Source organism: Mesoplodon densirostris, chromosome 3, assembly GCF_025265405.1.
Source record: "Mesoplodon densirostris isolate mMesDen1 chromosome 3, mMesDen1 primary haplotype, whole genome shotgun sequence".
Lineage (NCBI taxonomy): Eukaryota > Metazoa > Chordata > Mammalia > Artiodactyla > Ziphiidae > Mesoplodon > Mesoplodon densirostris.
In genome coordinates, this window is record NC_082663.1 from 149,671,605 (window position 1) to 149,691,498 (window position 19,894).

General features: G+C 54.1%; 1 protein-coding gene and 1 non-coding gene across 2 annotated transcripts; one reads left to right on the forward strand and one right to left on the reverse strand.

Annotated features, from left to right (window-relative positions):
- Positions 1-377: 377 nt before the first annotated feature.
- On the reverse strand, positions 378-18,207 carry TNFAIP8L1 (TNF alpha induced protein 8 like 1). Its single transcript, XM_060094492.1, has 2 exons — positions 18,104-18,207; positions 378-2,909 (listed from the first exon to the last, which is right to left on the reverse strand). The coding sequence occupies exon 2, from the start codon at positions 2,902-2,904 to the stop codon at positions 2,344-2,346; it is 561 nt and encodes a 186-aa protein (XP_059950475.1). The 5' UTR covers positions 2,905-2,909; positions 18,104-18,207; the 3' UTR covers positions 378-2,343.
- On the forward strand, positions 10,722-10,794 carry TRNAG-ACC (transfer RNA glycine (anticodon ACC)). Its single transcript has one exon. It is a non-coding gene; the product is annotated as a tRNA-Gly (tRNA).
- Positions 18,208-19,894: the final 1,687 nt, after the last annotated feature.

A 19,894-nucleotide genomic window follows, 5' to 3' on the forward strand; every position in this document is an offset into this window, starting at 1 on the left:
TCTCCTGTGGTCAGCCTGGAGTCACTTACCACTTCCAAGTACTGGGCACCAGCAGGGATGCAGAGCGGTAGGTGCAATGTGCTGGGACACAGTAGGGCACCTCTGGACACAGAGAAGCTTCCCCTTTACTCCATGTGATGTGTGCGTGTGCCTTTATGGAGCTTTCTGGTGAGCGAAGCCACCCGGCCCCAGGACCTTTGGTCATGATGAGGAGCTGGACTGAGCCCTGCTTGGGCTGCAGAAGCCAAGCTCTGCCACCCCTGCTAGTCTGCTAGTCTGTCATCCAACGCAGCGGGAATCAAACCTGCCAGCAGGCTGTGGGTGTGTGACGTTTATGTGCAACCTGGATTCAAAAAGCAAAAACCCTAGGTGGGTGAGAGCAAACTGTCAGATGCTTTTATTTACATAGTTTTGTAGCGCTCTTTGGTTTTTTAAAATTAAATCTCAAGTGTATGAAAAGAGTCCAGACAGGTACAAAGCCTTATCACATGGATATATGCCTGCAGAGCAGAGGGCAAAGGATTTCATGTGGGGCCTCTCAGCATAATCAAAATGCACGATTGTTCATTTGAAGATGTCTTTTGACCCAAGATAAGAGGGAAAGTTTGCCTTGGAAGTGGAGGGCAGAGGTAGGAACAGCTGGCTCCTGAGTGAAAGCCTTTGACTTTTTCAGAGCAGCAGAAACCAAACAGAGAAACGCTGCCCTGAATCTGGGGTCCTAATCTATCAGCCAGCCCCGCATGCCGTGGAGAGGCAAAAGGGAGTGGTGGGGACTGTGGCAAAGCAAAGACGGGCAACCTCTATGCATCTTCACCACTGGGCAGTGCAGGCGCGTTTTCTAGAGAAACGCCAAGATCAAGATCGGGACGTGCAATTTCCTTGGTTTTAAGTGTTGGCAACTAATTCCAAATGTCTCAAACACCGGAGGGGGCTAAGCAAACCCATCTTCTTGCCTAATAAGGCCTGCAGGCCTCCTGTTGGCAGTCTTTTCCCTAAACAGACCAGGTTCTGCAAAAATAGACATCGTTCCCCCCTCCCCGCTGAGTGCCCAAAATAACCTTCCCAGCCCTGACATGGCCAGGCCTGCAGCCGGGTTTCGCAGTCTTTTAAAACCCATGCCCACTTCTGACAAATAACAAATACACTCCCACACCCCAACGTGTCCATCCACGCCCCAAGTTAAGAATCACCACACCAGCGTCGCCAAAGCCAAGAGTTGTTGAGCTTTGTTTCTGAGGCCTGTCTTATAAAAACAATTGTGTGTTTGTTTTCCAAATATGAAATCATCATTTAAAAACATGCACGCATCTCAGACAGCTTTCCCCTGACGCCCTGCATGGGGGGCACACTCCGTTCCTCTCCCACGTGGGAGTCTGGGCCACGATGCCAACCAGAGGGAGGAGGCGTCCTCACTGACACACCTGCACCCACCGCGGCCCTCAGGGCCCATTTCCTGGTCTGCGGAACAAAGTACCCCAGCCTGGGAGGCTGAAACAACAGAAGCTTGTTCGCTCTCACCTCTGGAGGCCTGAGATCAAGGGGTCGGCGGGGCGTTCCCTCTGAGGGCTGTTCCAGGCTCTCTCCCAGCTTCTGGGGGTGGCTGGCAGTCTTTGGTGTCCCTTGTCGTGCAGACACCTCCCCCCAGTCTCTACCGCCACCTTCATATAGCATTGTCCTCTGAGTCTGTGTCCAAATGTCCCCTTCTCATAAGCACGCCACTCAGAGTGGATTAGCCACCCTCGCTCCAGTATGAACTCAACTAATTACATCTGCAATCACTCTATTTCTAAATAAGGTCATATTCAGAGGCCCTGGGGCTTAGGACTTCGAGGAACTTGGGGCGGGGGAACAGCTCACTGTGTAACACTCCCTTTCTCCTGGTTCCCCACGACCCTCTCTGCGGTAATGCAAAAGCCCAGGCAACATGATGAAGTGGGAAGCCGCCAGCTGTCAGAGACACCAAGTGATTTGAGGGGTTCAGACCGGTGGCTCAAGGGTTATTGTGCAGACGGTGCGCCGGAGCAGGCAGTGGTCTCCAGGTGCCCCGGGAGGCCGCTGGCGCAGGCAGGCCGTGCTGGGCTCCACGCTGAGTTCCTCTCCCCACGGAGACGGGGCCGGAGGAGAGGTGCCCTGGGTCCTTAGAGCTGCAGAGACGGGCGCGCGCGCGCGTGTGTGTGTGTGTGTGTGTCTGTGTGTGTATGTCTGTGTGTGTGTGTCTGTGTGTGCGCTGGGGGCGCTGGTTTTGGCCAGAGTCAGACTGGGAGAAAAGAGGTTAAAAACCCCCTCGCAAGCCCCGCCCCCAGCGGGAAGCCGGAACGAGGAGGTCGGAGGTCAGGTCGGAGGTCATATGCTCTCCTCGTCCAGCAGCCGGGTGAGACCCTCGCAGATCCTGCGCAGGTGGGAGCGGTAGGGCTCAGCCGGGCCGTAGAGCGCGGCGAGGAAGTCGCAGTCAGCCAAGTGGCCGAACACGTGGTTGATGCGGCCGTGGGACTTGGCGGTCAGGTGCGCGCCCGCCGCCTGGTGCAGCAGGTCCCGGCACTCGAGCAGGGCGGCGGCCAGGACGCGCCGGTCGAAGGTGAAGTCCACCTGGTGGAAGCTGACGGCGGTCATGGCCAGGCGGCGCGCCTGCTGCCGGAAGCGCTGCAGCCGCGCCAGCTCCTCGCCGCCCAGCTGCCCGCTGCGGAGCAGGACGCCCAGCTTCACGGCCACCTTGACCAGGTTCTTGACCACCTTCTGGGCCTCCTTGCGGCTGCGGGTGAACTCCTTGGTGGCGCGGTACAGCTCGTCCAGCACCTCGCTGCTGGTGTCGTCGATGAACGCGGCCGCCACCGCCCTGGATGCCATCTTGCTCAGGAGCTTCTTCTGGGCCTGGAGGGCCAGGCTTTTGGTGCTGAAGGTGTCCATCCGCCCTGCGTGGGGGTGGGGACACAGACCCGCCGTCAGCCCGCACGGCCCGGCTGCCAGGGGCTTGCCTGGGCGGGCCGCTAACGTTGGCGACCACCGTCTTCCCAATCCGGGAAATGGGCACACGCCACCAGCCTATCTCCAGGGGAGCCGACGTGCCCATTCCACAGACCTACTGTGTGTGCCAGGACTGGGTGTACAGAGCCGGCCAGCGAGCCCCCGGGAACACAGCAAGTGCTGCCATCCGGGAAGCTGCAAGAGCCCACATAGCACGGGAACCCCAGCAGATCAAGAGGGCCGAGGCTGACCTCCTGGAGGAAGGGACAGGTGAGAAAATGGGGAGGGCATCCCAGGCGGGAAAGATCCCCATGCTCCAAGGCCTAGAGGAGGGAAATTCCAAGTAGAAAGAGCACAGAACGGCAGAAACTTGTGAAAAAAATAGCAAAAGCTATTTTTAGGAAAAGCTCGTTTAAAATATAGCATTCACACTGAAGAGATGATGACCCAAGGGACCCTAAGGGAATTTGTTTCTAAAAAAAAGTCAAAGGAATTAATGTGTAATGTTGAAATCTGGGCAGGGCCTTCTGTTATGGTTTATTACAGGATACTGAATCTAGTTCCCTGTGCTATACCATAGGACCTTGTTGTTCATCCATTCTGTATATACTCATTTGCATCTGCTAATCCCAAACTCCCAATCCTTCCTTCCCCTACCCACCCTCCCCCTTGGCAAACACAAGTCTGTTCTCTATGTCTGTGAATCTGCTTCTGTTTGGTAGATAACTTCATTTGTGTCCTGTTTTAGATTCCACATACAGGTTTTATCATATGGTATTTGTCTTTCTTTTTGACTTACTCCTCTTAGTATGAGAATCTCTAGGTCCATCCATGTTGCTGCAAATGGCATTATTTCATTCTTTTTCATGGCTGAGTAATATTCCATTGTGTATGTGTACCACATCTTATTTATCCATTCATCCGTCGATGGACATTTAGGTTGTTTCTGTATCTTGGCTATTGTAAATAGTGCTGCTGTGAACATTGGGGTGTATGTATCTTTTTGAATTAAGAGTTTTGTCTGGATATATGCCCAGGAGTGGGATTGCTGGATCATATGGCAACACTATTTTTAGTTTTTGAGGAACCTCTATACTGTTCTCCATAGTGGCTGCAACAATTTACATTCCCACTAATAGTGTAGGAGGGTTCTCTTTTCTCCACACCCTCTCCAGCATTTGTTATTTGTAGACTTTTTAATGATGCCCATTCTGACCAGTGTAAGGAGATACCTCATTGTAGTTTTGATTTGCGTTTCTCTAATAATTAGCAACGATGAGCATCTTTTCATGTTACCTGTTGGCCATCTCTGTGTTTTCTTTGGAGAAATGTCTATGTAGTCTTCTGCCCATTTTTTGATTGGGTTGTTTTTCGGTTATTGAGTTGTATGTACTGTTTGTATATTTTGGAAATTAATGGGCAGGGCCTTCTGAATCCCACTACTTGTGGTCCCTGGTACCAGCCCTGCAAACCCACTGTATCCTTGCTCTGAGTTGAGAAGGGGCTCAAGGTGAGTTATCACAGGGAGGGTCCAGCTTATCATTCCCTTCATCCTGCAGCCCCATGAGACAGGGTCCCAGCCCAGCCCCTGGGCTGTTCAGGGTGGAGAAGCCTAGGTACCAATCCTCCTGGCCTCCTCACCCCCTTGAGTTTACAACGGACATCCTGAGACCTTAGTCAGGCCCTGAATGAGTCAGGGGGGCAGTGACCTGGGTGGGGGTTCCCCAGGGCCATTTGTGGGGTTTCTAGAAACGCATCACTCTGCTGATTGCTCTGATACAGAAATATTGACTTGCATCAGCTTCCGCCCAGGAAAGGGCCAGGGAGGTGGCCAAGGTGAATGGCAGGCTGGCTCTCTGGGAGAACAGTGACCAGGCCTCCAGCCGCAGAAGCCTGGACCTCTGTCTGTCCCTTATGTCTGTCTCCTTTTGTCCTTCCTGCATGGCAGTCTTTCAGATCCCCCAGGCTCTGGAGGCTCCCCTTCCCACCACCTCCTTCCTGCAGTGCCAGAATTCTTCCTACATTGCACATCTGGGCTTAGCCCTTTCCTTGTAAGAACCAGCTGGCAGCTCCTCATGGCTCTCAGGACCAAAGCCCACACCTCATTCCGGCCCCTGCATCTTCCCTGGTGAGCTCCTATACATCCCCCAACACCTTGGCCCCCAAACCCCTGCCTCTTCTCTGGTGGACGCATATACATCCCCCAAAAGCCCTGGCCCCTAAGCCCCTGCCTCTCGCCCTCGCAGGTTCATCCCTCAGCTCAGCCTGGACACCCGCTCCTCTAGGAAGCCACCCCCAAACAGCCAAACTGACAGTGAGGCACCTTCTCTGAGCCACAGAGCACCCCAGGCATCCCTCGTCACTGCTCTGCCCTGCTGGCTTTGCTTCTTCCGTGGTCTGCCTCACCGCAGGCCACGGAGGAGGTAATGGGCCTGATTCTTTAACTGCTGTGTTTTTGGAGGCTCCGGAAACATCTGCCAAATGAATGAGGGAGCCTGAGACCCACCCCCAGCCCTGACCCGCTGCTGCCCCAGGCTCTGGTGGGAATCCACCCCGACCCCAGCCTCAGGCCAGCCAGACCAGGAATGCCACGTGGGTGCCCACTCAGCCACAGGAACCCCGACAAAGCCCATCTGTGTGTGAGCTCAGACCCCAGGAGAAGTCCCAAGCCTCGGCCGCCCTCTCCCTGCCCACAGAGGTCAGAGGTCAGGACGGGCCTGGAGATGAATGACCCAGTCTTCCCTGCTCCCACACCAGCCCCAGACCCTGTACACAGGCTGGGGCAGAGCGGGGGTGCGGGTGACTCAGCACCGCATGGCAGGCCCTGAGCAGCGGTGTGTGCCCATTTCATCACTTAAGCCTGGTGTTGTATTCAGCTGGTTGCCCGGTTGCAGAAGGAATTACACAGGCTCAGAGAGGCTGAGCCATTTCCCCAAGGCCACACAGCAACACAGGGACTGCCTGCCCCCACCACCTCTGCACCCCTACGCTCTCTGCCTTCCCCAGCTGACTCCTGCAAGTTGCCCTGAGTCTTGGGGGGCTGTCCCCCATGACAAAACCAGCCCTGAAATTTAGGGCCTGCTCCTGGCTCTAACCTCTTGGTCAAGCAACATAACTGCCCCGTGCCTCAATTTCCCCATCTGTAAAATGGAGGATGGTGGCTGTAAGGAGGGAGAACTACCTCCATCCTAGGGCAGAAGCTTGTGGCCAACCTGAGTGTCCCCCGGGCTGTGAGGTTTCCCCAGGCAAGAGGCTGGACGCCACTGCCTGGACTTCTGACCTTCAAGCTCTATGCCATTCAGCTGCCTGAATGTAGAGACCTATTTCTCTGTGATGTTCTCTGGAAAAAAAAGAGCAGCAGCAAGGAATAACTATGCTTCCAGGATGCCCTCTCACCTCTGTTTCTCTAGAACGTTCTATTCCATTCCCTCTACCTAGACCCCTCCCCCACCCATCACTCATCCCGTAAACTCATTCAAGTCTCAGAGTTACTGTCACCTCCTCCTGGAAGACTTCTGGATGCCCCAGGCTGGGCCAGGTGCCCCCTTGGCTCCCTTGGTGCCCGGGGCATCCTCCATCACGGCCCCGAGTACCTTGGTTTCAGTATCCATCTCCCGGGCCTGAAAGTGTGGGTAGGGGCTGCATCTTTTTTTTGGCCGCGTCTCAGGTCATGTGGGATCTTAGTTCCCCAACCAGGGATCAAACCTCTGGCCCCTGCAGCGGAAGCACAGGGCGCTAACCACTGGACTGCCAGGGAATTCCCCTGCATCTTTCTTGTTCACGCCATGTCTCCTAACCCTAACCCAGGGCCTGGTACCCAGCAGACACCCAGTAAGTGTTTGTTGAATGTATGAGGGAAAGGATGTCTGCAAACATTGGAACCCGGAGGGGAACTCCCAACTCCCTGGGTCCAGCTCCCCAGTTTACAGATGGACAAATTGAGACTCAGAGAGAAGAAGGCCTTTCCCTGAATCCCAAGGACTCTGGTGCCCAGGTCTTTCTGCCTCTTTGGTTGCTGTGTGACCCCAGGCAGGGTTCTGCCTCTTTCTGGGCCTTGACCTTCCCCTCTGCAAGTCCTGAGGTCAGGCGTGTTGGTTCAGAGGGGAAGCCTGTCCTGTTTACCAGCTTCAGGAAGAGCCTGGGCCCTCAGCAGCAGTACTGCCCCACACCCACCCTGCCAAGCACAGAGGAAAAGGGGCGGGGGGCGGGGGCAGCTGCAGCCTTCCCGCTTGGCCTCCACACTCCTTGCCCCTACTCCCCTTGGGGCAGTCCCCAGACCTGTGACACCTGGACCAGCCCAGCTGCAATGGGTCAGCAGTCCCCCCCGCCCGCCCCCACCTTTGACCCATTGTTCTAACAGAAACGCCTCCATCCAAGCAGCCAGACAGGGAGATGACTGCTCTCCCGGGGGAGCATGCTGGGGACCAAAATAAACCCCAGCCTTCCTTCCTGCCAGCTGCGCTCATCCAAGTCCAAGGGCAGACAAGCCAGCAGGGTCCCGGCTGCACCACGGCAGCCTTTCTGGGGCAGGCCCTTCCCAGGGACAGCAGAGGGGCTCAGCGGCCAGTGTCCCTGGCCCCTGCCCACCAAATGCCAGATCACCCCACTATCATCACAAGCCAGAAAAGCCCAATAAAGCTTCAAGGGCTCGGCTGGAACACTCATTCAGTTGCTCAGTGAGCATTTATGGAGCACCAGTTGTGTCCCAGGCACTGGAGACATAGCAGTGACCAAAAGAGATCCCGTCCCTGCCTTCCAAGGGATCCCAGCCTTCTAGACACCATGCCACCTCCTTATTACAAAAGAATTTGGGTGCCCCCATTTCCCTGAAATGGAATCCACAGGCAGTACCGTTTGTCTCCACCCGCTGGTATAAAAATAAAATTAAGGGCTTCCCTGGTGGCGCAGTGGTTGAGAGTCCGCCTGCCGATGCAGGGGACACGGGTTCGTGCCCCGGTCCGGGAAGGTCCCACATTCCGCAGAGCGGCTGGGCCCGTGGGCCATGGCCACTGAGCCTGTGCGTCCGGAGCCTGTGCTCCGCAACGGGAGAGGCCACAACAGTGAGAGGCCCGCGTACCGCAAAATAAATAAATTAATTAAATAAATTAAATTAAATTAAATTAATATGTGGTGATAAAGGTGAGGGGGATTGTACAGGGAAGAGCTCTGGAATTTTTTTTTTTTAATTAAAAAAAATTTTTTTTAAAGATTTTTTTTTTTTGATGTGGACCATTTTTAAAGTCTTTATTGAATTTGTTACAATATTGCTTCTGTTTTGGTTTTTTGGCTGCAAGGCATGTGGGATCTTAGCTCCCCGACCAGGGATCGAACCCGCACCTCCTGCATTGGAAGGTGAAGTCTTAACCACTGGACCTCCAGGGAAGTCCCTAATTTTTTTTTTTTTTTTTGCGGTATGCGGGCCTCTCACTGTTGTGGCCTCTCCCGTTGCGGAGCACAGGCTCCGGACGCGCAGCCTCAGCGGCCATGGCTTACGGGCCCAGCCGCTCTGCGGTATGTGGGATCTTCCCGGACCGGGGCACGAAGCCGTGTCCCCTGCATCGGCAGGCGGACTCTTAACCACTGCGCCACCAGGGAAGCCCCCTAATTTTTTAATTAAAAAAAATTTTTTTTTCAAACCCATGCCCCCTGTCAGTGGAAGCACAGAGTCTTAACCACTGGACCACCAGGGAAGTCCCTGGAATGTTTCATGTTCTGTGTCTCCATCTGGGTCTACACAATGTAAAAAGTCATCGAGCTGGATGGTTACAAAGGAATGTGAATACACAAAAACCCAGAAAACTGTAAACTTTCAAAGGGTAAATTTTATGGTATGTGAGTTATATCTTGATTTTTAAAAAATCTAACATTTCTCCAAGGAAGATATATAAATGGCCAATAAGCAAGTGAAAAGATGCTCAACATCACTGGCTACTAGGAAAACAGAAGTCAAAATCATCATGATACATCACCTCACCCCCACTAGGATGGCCGTTTCAAAAAGACAGACAAAAGGGCTGGCAAGGATGGGAGAAACTGGAGCCCCTCATCCATGGCTGGTAGTAATAGAAAGTGGTGCAGCCGCCGTGGAAAACAGCTTTTTGGCAGTTCCTCAAACAAACACAGAGTTACCACATGACCCAGCAGTTATACTCCTAAGTACCTACCCCACAGAGATGAAAACATATGTACACATAAAAACGTATACACACATGGGCATAGCAGCATGATTCGTAATAGCCAAAAAGTGGAAAAAACCCAAATGCCCACCAACAGATAAATGGACAAACGAATTGTTGTCCATCCACACACTGGGATGTTATTCAATCATAAAAATGAGTGAAGCACCGACACTAACTACAATGTGGATGGATCTTGAGAACACAATGCTCAGTGAGAGAAGCCAGACACAGAAGGACCCACTGTGTGTGATTCCATTGATGGGAACCGTCCAGAACAGGCAAATTCACACAGACAGAAAGTGAATTAGTGGTTTCCAGGGGCTGGGGAGCAGAGAATGGACAGTGACTGCTAATGGGGATGGGATTTCTTTTGGGGGTGGCAGAATGTTCTGGAATGTGAGCACTTTAGTGAATTTTATAATATGTGAATTCTGTGTCATCAAGCTGAACACTTACTGTATATATATCAAGTGTATATAGTTTATACCTTTGTGCCCCTTACTCTCTCTCTATTTTATGCCTCTTTTTTTTTTTTTTTTTTTTTTCCGGTACGCGGGCCTCTCACTGTTGTGGCCTCCCCCGTTGCGGAGCATAGACTCCAGACGCGCAGGCTCAGAGGCCATGACTCACGGGCCCAGCCGCTCCGCGGCATGTGGGATCTTCCCAGACCAGGGCACGAACCCGCATCCCCTGCATCGGCAGGCGGACTCTTAACCACTGCGCCACCAGGGAAGCCCCATATGCCTCATTTTAAAAACGTTAAATAAATTGGGACTTCCCTGACAGTCCACTGGTTAAGACTCCCCGCTTCCACCGCAGGGGGTGCGGGTTGGATCCCTGGTCGGGGAACTAAGATCCCACATGCCGCGCAGCACGGCCAAAAAAAAAAAAAAGTTAAATAAATTTAAAAATGTAAAAATCAGGATTTGGCCCAAGCAGTAATACAAACAGAAATAAAAGGATTACAGGGACTTCCCTGGTGGCGCAGTGGCCTGCCAATTCAGGGGACACGGGTTCAAGCCCTGGTCCGGGAAGATCCCACATGCCATGGAGCAACTAAGCCCATGCGCCACAACTGCTGAGCCCGTGAGCCACAACTACTGAAGCCCATGGACCTAGAGCCCGTGCTCCGCAACAAGAGAAGCCCCCACTCACTGAAACCAGAGAAAGCCCTCATGCAGCAATGAAGACACAATGCAGCCAAAAATAAATAAATAAATAAATTAAAAAAAAAAAAGAAAAGTATTACACAAGTGGAGATTTGCAAGTCACTTCCACCTGGCCAGGCACATGGTACATGCTCAATACATGTTTGATTAAAAAAGAATTTTCCTGGGCCTCCCTGGTGGCGCAAGTGGTTGAGAGTCCGCCTGCCGATGCAGGGGATACGGGTTCGTGCCCCGGTCTGGGAGGATCCCATATGCCGCGGAGCGGCTGGGCCCGTGAGCCATGGCCGCTGAGCCTGCGCGTCCGGAGCCTGCGCGTCCGGAGCCTGTGCTCCGCAACGGGGGAGGCCACAACAGTGAGAGGCCCGCATACCGCAAAAAAAAAAAAAAAAAAAAAAAGAATTTTCCTGGGACTTCCCCAGTGGTCCAGTGGTTGGGACTCTGCACTACCAATGCAGGGGGCCCAGGTTCAATCCCTGGCCAGGGAACTAGATCCCACATACCACAACTAAAGATCCCACATGCAGCAATGAAGATCCCTTGGGCCTCAACTAAGACCTGGTGCAGCCAAATAAATACACAAAGAAGTATTAAAAATTTTTTTTTCCTCCTTAATAGGTCAGGCCCACTGCACTCAATGATGGAGTGCATCTGTCAGAGGTTTGCCCCATACAGGGCATGGCAGGGAACACGTAGCTACAAATTTCTATCAAAAAAGAGCTCCATCTTCCCTTGATTTACCCAGGAGTTGCATTTCAGGAAAATTCACTGAATATTGAAACCCCTAGTCATCGGTTTCTGTTTCTGGCAGGACATTAGGACGTTGTGAGGGCCAGGGGCTGCCCTGAGCATGGCCAGACGCCTAGTGCCTTGGTCCCTGCCCCCCAAATGGTAGCATATCCTGTTATTATCATAAGTGGGAGGGGGAAAAAAAGCCCTCTGAATTTCCAAAACACCCTAAGAGGTGTTGCCCCTGCTGGAAGGGGGAGGCACCAGGAAGCAGTGAATGTGGAAATAAACAGGATAATTTCAGGGACAGATAAGGCCCAGGGGTGGGAGGGCAGTGACAGCCAGGGACGGCAGGTGACCTAGGCTGGGTGGTCAGGAGGGCCCCTCTGAGGTGGAGCCCCTGGAGCTGGGACTGGAAGGACAGGGTCTGGGGGAGGGTGAGCCAGGCAGAGGGAATGGCTGTTGCACAGGCCCTGGGGCAGGACAGTGCCAGGGAGGAGACCGGAGGCTGGTCCACAGCCCCCGAGGAGGCCACTGTCCAGGCCCTCCCACAGCTCTGAAGTCTCCCCTCCATGACCTCAGACAAGCCCCAGCCCCTGGAGGCACTTTCCCATCTGTGAAATGGGTATCTAGCCACTGAGTCCCTGGCTCTGCTGATTGCTGCCCTGCACCCCACATTCCTCCCGGAACCTCAGCCCTCTGTCCACACTCAGACTTTCACCCTCTGCCAACCCCACTTTGTCTTTTTGACTCTGACCTTTGTTCCCATCCCCATTTTGGACACTCCAGCTCCCAAACTGGCCACAGATGGTGGACGGCTAGGCATGGTCCAGTCTCAGGGCCTCTGCCAGGCCCTGCCAGCTGGGAGGCCCAGGTGGGGAGACTCCTCCCATGGCCCCCCATCCAACCCAGGTCACAGGTGTGCTGGGGTGGCCCCTCAACCCACACATTCCCAGTCCTGGATGCTAGGCGTGGGGGTGATGGGGATTCCACAGGGCAGAAGATCCTGCTTCCCAGGTGCACCCCCTGGGTGCACCGTGAATGCTGCGTCCCACTCCATTCACTAAGCACTGGAAAATTCTTAGCCACCAGCTTTCCAGGAAAAATAAATGTAGGCATGTAGGTACATACATATGTTTACCATAAATGTTCCTGACATAAAGGATGTGCCCCATGCAACTTACAGACATAAGAAAGGATTTTGCACGGGTGAATTTCACACCCAGCCGAGGCTCACTATGTGTTCTTGGTTAGTTTTGCCAAACTGGTACCAGTAGCCAATCTATAGTTGCTACGGAGAAAGAACAGTCTGACACTGATGTCGCTGGAGGGTCTCTTTCACACGAACAAGGAGAATTCGGATTTTACTCACTTATCAGCCAAGTGAGCGACTTCTTTGTCGAATCCGATGGCAGTTTTTGAATAGTGAGAGAATATTCCCTCAGTGCTTTTGTGCTCTTCGCAAGGAAGCAGCTAGAGACATGCCACCCTTTAAAATTTAATTTTCATTATTGACATTTCCTGAAGTTAGATCAGGGGTGGCAAATTCTGGCCTGCTGCCTGTTTTTGTAAATAAATAAATAAAGTTGTATTGGCACATGCCCCACCCATTCATGTCCTATTGGAACGCAGCCTTGAAAAGAGGCAACAGAGGCAGAACAGCTGGCAAAGCCAAAAATATTTACTATCTGACCCTTTATAGAAAAAGCTTGGGTACTTCCCTGGTGGCGCAGTGGTTAAGAATCCACCTGCCAATGCAGGGGACACAGGTTCGAGCCCTGGTCCGGGAAGAACCCACATGCCACGGAGCAACTAAGCCTGTGCACCAGAACTACAGAGCCTGTGCTCTAGAGCCCGTGAGCCACAACTACTGATGGCTGCGTGCCACAATTACTGAAGCCCACGCGCCTAGAGCCCATGCTCCACAACGAGAAGCCACCGCAATGAGAAGCCCACGCACCACAAGGAAGAGTAACCCCCCCTCACCGCAACTAGAGAAAGCCCGCACACAGCAACGAAGACCCACCCCAGCCAAAAATAAATAAATAAATAAATAAAATTTTTAAAAAGGTTGGCCAACCTCCGGGTTAGACGATGACAGAACAATATATCAAACCCTGATTTGTAGCATTTGCCAATTTCCATGGTGTAAATTCTCTCACCACAGCCAATTTCAAGCTTCCAACTTGAACATGGAGTTGGGCAGAACTGCTCACCATCTCCACCAAGCAGATACACTAGACGAAAATAACCTCAAGAGCACAGATCCGGGCCTCCCTGGTGGCGCAGTGGTTAAGAGTCCGCCTGCCGATGCAGGGGATACGGGTTCGTGCCCCGGTCTGGGAGGATCCCATATGCCGCGGAGCGGCTGGGCCCGTGAGCCATGGCCGCTGGGCCTGCGCATCCGGAGCCTGTGCTCCGCAACAGGAGAGGCCACAACAGTGAGAGGCCCGCATACCGCAAAAAAAAAAAAAAAAAAAAAAAAAAAAAAAAAGCACAGATCCTTGCAAAGTGCAGTAAAATAATTAGAAATTAGGATTTTTGACCTTTGCTTTTTTTATAAGTGGTGCTGAAGTATATGTCACATACCATAAAATTCACCCTTTAAAGTGTACAATTCAGTGTTTTTATATATTCACAGAGCTGGGTAACCATCACAGCTATTTAATTCTGGAACATTCTCACCACTGGAAAAAGAAACCCCCTCCCCATTAGCAGTCACTCCCCATACCCCTCCCCCAGCCCTTTGGCAGCCACTAATTTACTTTCTGCCTCTACGGATTTGCCTATTTTTCTTATAAAAAGAATCACCCACACTATGTGGTCTTATGTGTCTGGCTTCTCTCACTGAGTGTCATGTTTTCAAGTCTCAGGGCTTAAATCCTTTTTTTTTTTAAAGGGGTTTTCTTTTTTTTATTAATTTATTTTTGGCTGTGTTGGGTCTTCGTTGCTGCGTGCGGGCTTTCTCTAGTTGCGGCAAGCGGGGGCTACTCTTTGTTGCGGTGCGCGGGCTTCTCATTGCAGTGGCTTCTTTTTGTTGTGGAGCACGGGCTCTAGGCGCGCGGGCCTCAGTAGTAGTGGCTCACGGGGCTTGGTTGCCCCGTGGCATGTGGGATCTTCCCCGACCAGGGCTTGAACCCGTGTCCCCTGGATCAGCAGGCGGATTCTTAACCACTGCACCACCAGGGGAGTCCCAGGGCTTCACTCCTTTTTATGGCTGAATAATATTCCATATCTTTGGGGGGTTTTTTCTTTTTCTTTTTTTTTTGGCCCTGCCAAGCGGCTTGTGAGATCTTAGTTCCCAGACCAGGGATTGAACCTGCACCCCTCGGCAGTGAAAGCGCCGAGTCCTAACCACTGGACCGCCAGGGAATTCCCATCCATACCTTTGTTTTACATATAATGTATTTGACTGTAAGTTCATAGTATGTCATTTTTTTTAATTTATTTTTTCTTCCAGTTTTATTGATGGTCTGTCCTTTTTAACAATGGTGATGTTAATGGCGTCGCGAAATTCCTGACAATACAGCAAGTGGCCCTCGTGAGCTGGGGTGGGGAGGGTGGATGCTGGCTTCAGCATTCCACTGGTCCATGGAGCAGCCCTCCCTCCACATGAATTCTTTATGTCACAACAAAGGGCGTCAATAATTGATGGGCTCCCTCAGCGGGGCCTCCTCCCTCAGCCCCTGCTGCAGCAGCCCAGGGTGGCCTCAGGGGCTCCAGATCTCCGCCCACCGTGGCAAATGCCCCCACGGTCCTGGTTCCCACACTATTACCCTCTGCCAGCATGAGGGCACCCACTGCTTCCAGCCCTTTATCAACCATCACTCAGACCTCACAGTCGGTGCCCATTTTGATATGGCAAAAGGAGGGACCTGCTTTTCTGAGGTGGGGGGGCAGACACCAGTGGTTTTCAAACCGGTTTCCCCAGAGCCCTCGGGGGCCACCCCAAGGATGGGCAGGGTCTGGCTGCCTGCCAGGCTGCGGTGGGAGTTGGGACACTTTCAGCTGTGGTCAGATCTCCACTGAAGGAAGAGCTGGGATGGGGGTGGGGGACACCAGTGGGCAAAAATGAATGTTGGGAGACCATATCCCACCCCTCTACAGAGAAAGACAGGACAGGCTGAGGCTCAAGCTGAGTAAAAGTTTTTTTTTTTTGGCCGCACTGCACACCTTGCAGGATCTTAGTTCCCCAACCAGGGATCAAACCCAGGCCCACAGCAGTGAAAGCATGGAATCCTAACCACTGGACCGCCAGGGAATTCCCAGGTAAAAGATTTTTAACAGCAAGTGGAGGAGGCTGGAGGGTCACCTGGCAGGAATGTGGATGCAGCCCCCACGAGTCCGGGCTCCACCCACTTCGCACCGCCCCACAGCCTCCATCTTGGTCCCCTGGCTCCTGCCTTTGCACCCTACAGTCTGTCCTCTCCGTAGCAGCCACCAGAGGGCGCCAGTGAGCACCCGAGTCAGGTCCTCCCCCTCTTCTGCCCACAGCCCTTCAGGGATCCCTCCTACCTTGGGGTAAAAGCCCAAGTCCTCCCCATGGCTCACAAGACCCTGCACGACCTGCCCCGTTCCCTCCCTGCCCTCCCCTCCTCCCTTTCTCCCCCTCGCTCACTCTGCTCCATCCACACGGGTCTCCTGGCTGTTCCTCTAACACACCAGGCATGGTGCTGCCCCAGGGCCTTTGCACGAGCTGTGCCGTCTGCCTGGATTGCTCTTCCCCCCAGGTCTCCACATGGCTAGTTCTTTCTTGCCATTGAGCTTCAGCTCAAATGTCACCTCCTTAGGAGGTCCTCCCAGATCCCCAATCTAAACTAATTTCCCCATCAATCTGTCTCTCCACTCCTTCATGCAATTACAGCTAACCCTAATGACTTTTCTGGATGAATGTCCATCTCTCCCAACCCCAGTCTGTGAACTGAGTGGGGGGTGGGGGACACCAGATGGGCCTTGGTCATTGCCAGGTCCTTGGCGCCCTGCACCAGGCTTGGCTTACAGTAGGGACTCAGAACCAGTCGTTCAATGAATAGATGACCTCCCAGCACCAGAGGGGCACAGAGTCAGATATCTCGCCCAAGGGCCCCATTGTCCAGCCAGGGAAACTGAGGCCCCAAGAAAAACAGATATCCCAAGGTCACACAGCAGCACAGCACGAACCCTTCTGGAAGGGGCTCCCCCCGCTGTGGACACTCCCCAACCTCAACTGCCCCACTGGACAAAAGGGAAAAGTGAGGCCTGGAAGACGGGGCCTTAGAAGATCCCAAGGACTCTTGGGCCAGAGGTGCCTCTGTGAATCCCTCAGGTGGTGGGATTCCAGGGGAAGTTGTCTCATGGAGGGGTGTATGTGGGGGATTCTGGGGTAAAAGCCCAAGTTCTCTGTAAGTGGGCCAAGTCCTGCCTGTCTCTAGGTCCTCATCTCAGTCTGTAACACCTGGGGCTGAACCTGCACAAGCATGTGTCGTTTCTTCAGCATGTGCCTCTGGGGCTGTTGCCATGACAACAGATGGAGTTTTGTCCTAGGCACCCTCTGGTGGCCCCATTTGACAGACAGAGACACTGAGGCCTCCTGAACCCATCACATCAGATCACCAAGCAACCAAAAGGCCCCTCCCCTACCCAGGCCTCAGATGAGGAAACTGAGGCTCAGGGGGCACCTGACCTGCCCAAGGCCACACAGCAGAAGGGATACTACAGAGCCTCCAATCTGCACCTGCCTGACTGGTTTCTTCACTTAGGGACCCCTGCCCCCCATCAGAGTGGGGTGTGAGTCCCTGACTCGCCCCCCTCCAAGAGGTCTGGGCACTCACCCACCACCTGCGTCCCAGGCCACCAAGCCTGCCAAGTGGGAGAAGCTCAGCCCAGGTGTTCGCGTGGCTGGAACGACAGTTCTTTGTTCCGGTTTCCATAGGTACAGCGTCCCTGGGCCGGCTCCTCCTCTGCCCCTCCCAGCCACCCAGCCGCCCAGCCCTGGCCTGGCAGTCCCTTGGCCCAGCCCATCTAGGCAACTTGTTATGTTTTAAAGTTGGCGCCTCTGCACCTGTCATGGAGGTACAGGGAACAGCCCGTGCAAAGGCCCTGAGGCAGGATGGTGCCTGGCGCGTTGGTGGAATGTGGAGGCTGTGTGGCTGGAGCAGAGTGAGTGAGGGGGAGAGAGGGATGAGGTGGAGGCCAGGTAGAGACTTGCAGGGCCCACATTCCTGCATTTAATTCTGGAAGCTGCCCTCACCCCCAGGGAGTTATGTCCCTCAGACAGGAAACTGAGGCTTGGAGAATTGAATCACTAGTTCAAGGTACCAGTGATGAGTGGCAGAGCGGGAGCCCAGGTTTGTCTGTTCCAAGGTCTGAGCTTGGGCTGAACCAACCCAACCACTGGGCTGAACTGCCCTCACCCTGCTATGGCACCCCCCAACCCAGGGCGTTCACCTCCCCCAGCTGGGCTCAGACCTGCTCAGGAAGTAACCTCAGTGGCCTGTTTACAGCTGGGGCTGCTCCTCCTCCAGGAGAGCCCCCCAGGACAGAGGAGGTAGTGATGCATGCAGATCTGGGTCAGGTCAACTGCCAGTTACCTCAGCGACGAAGGTCCCAATTCATAGCTGGCAAAACTGAGGCCACTGGGGAGCTCCCAGGTGGCCAGTCTGGGTGGGCCTGGCTCTGACTGTCTCGGCTGCCTGGACCAGCCAGAAGTCTCACTCATTCCCACCTCCATGCCTTTGGCCTGGCTGCCCACCACCTGGGATGCCCTCCTAGCTCTGGAATCTGGCCCTGGCACCTAGTGCCCTGCACTGTGAAAGGGGGCAGAGTCCATCAGAGTCCTCTTGTTGGGGGGAGGGGGGTGCTGGTCCCAGAGCACCACCCCAAGCCAGGGTGGCCAGTTCAGACCCAGGATGCCTCCCCATAACCCACACATCAAGAGAGTGACAGGAAGACAAAGTGAAAGGGAGAAACGGAGAGGGAGAGGGAAACAGAAGGGGAGTCAGGGACATAGTGGGGCGAGAGAAACAGAGAGGCCAGGTGGCCCCCGAGATTGAGCCGAGACTGGGGGGCGCCCCGGCACCGCTCGCTCACCTGCTCTCTGGGACTCCGTCGTCGGTCCGATGGTCAGGGCTCTGTCCGGCCGCCTCCGAGGGGGCTTTGCTGTGGCCGCGAGACTCGTGCCTGAGGACTGGGACCCGGCGGGGCGGGGCAGGAAGCTCGACCCCGCCCTCTAACTGCCCTGCCCCTCTGAGCGGCCCCGCCCCCCTCCCCCACCCGCGTGCAAAGGGCCTTCAGGGACCTGTGGGTGGGGAGGGTAGGGGCGGGCGAGGACGTAGGCTCAGCCAATGGCAGCGCGGGCGGTGTACGAAGAGTCCAATGGGAGCAGGTCGCCCCGTGGGAGGGGTGGGACCTGGGGCGGGGCCAGGCAGCTCCGGGAGATTCCTCCGGAATCACGAAAGGGGCCGGATGCAGGGGGAGAGGCCAACCCCGGGCCCCGTCCAAGAAATGAGAGGAAGGAGACTTAGAGTCAAAAACAGAGAGAGATGGGGACCGGGGAGAGAAAGAGAGCCAAAAAGAAAAACAGAACAAACGCGTGGCTCTGGGAAGGCCCCTTTCTACCCCTGGGACTCCGTTTAAAGTACGGCCCTGGGGAACACTTTACAGCAGAAGGACTTGGGAGCCCCTTAAACATGTAGATTGCTATACCTCCCAGACGGGCTGAATCTGACCCAAGGTTGAAGATAAATCTTTCTGGGTTGCGGGTGAGGTTTGTGGCAGTTGCTACGTGGACGGACCCTGGAGACCCCACCAGGGGACTTCCCAGATCCAGCCTCGGTGTCCGTGGGAATAAGCCAGCGAGATACTCAAGAGCCTCCAGGCCGCCAGCGGGTGGGGCAGTGGAGACAGCTGGGGCCCCCGGAGGATGCAGCTGTGAGTCCTGGGAACCGGGCCCAGTAGCAGCTCCCAGCTCCCCTGCTGCTCCATTTCCTCCCTGCATCCCAGCCCTGGGTCCCAGTTTCGGCTATAGGACCAGGGGGGCCGGAGCAGTCTGGACAACCAATGTATGTCGAGTCCTGCCCTGCACGTGGGGGATACACAACCCTGGCACAGACCTCATGAGGCAAAAATGAATGAGGGGCCTCCCTGGTGGCGCAAGTGGTTGAGAGTCCGCCTGCCGATGCAGGGGATACGGGTTCGTGCCCCGGTCTGGGAGGATCCCATATGCCGCGGAGCGGCTGGGCCCGTGGGCCATGGCCGCTGGGCCTGCGCGTCCGGAGCCTGTGCTCCGCAACGGGGGAGGCCACAACAGTGAGAGGCCCGCATACCGCAAAAAAAAAAAAAAAAAAAAAAAAAAAAAATGAATGAAATGTCTCTTTATCTCATCCCCCCCCCTTTTCTTTTTGGACAGGGTACTGAAGCCCAGAGAGTGGAAGTGACTTGCCTGAAGACACGCAGGCGCAAGTGGCAGGGCCAGGATTCAAACCCAGGAATGTTTGTCCCACCTCCTCCCATCCACAGCCAGGTACTACCCTCTCCTGAGTTCAGGGTTTCTCATCCGGGGCACTATGTATTGGCATTTGGGGTCGATAATTCCTATGCACTGTGACATGGGAATAATAAAACCTACAGGTCCACAAATAAGAATGGATAAGGGGAGTTCCCTGGTGGTCCAGTGGTTAGAACTCCACACTTTCACTGCCGAGGGTGCAGGTTCAATCCCTGGTTGGGGAACCAAGATCCCACAAGCCAAAAAAAGTAAAAATAAAAATGAGAAAAATAAAAGAACTAATAAGAAGTGTCCAGGAGGATGTGAAGAAATTAGAACCTTCGTACTTTGTTGGTGGGAATGCAAAATGGTGCCGCTTCTGTGGAAAAATAGCT

Coding starts and splice junctions, on each gene's coding strand:
- TNFAIP8L1 (XM_060094492.1), bottom strand. CDS start 2,904: ATGGACACCTTCAGCACCAAAAGCCTGGCCCTCCAGGCCCAGAAGAAG.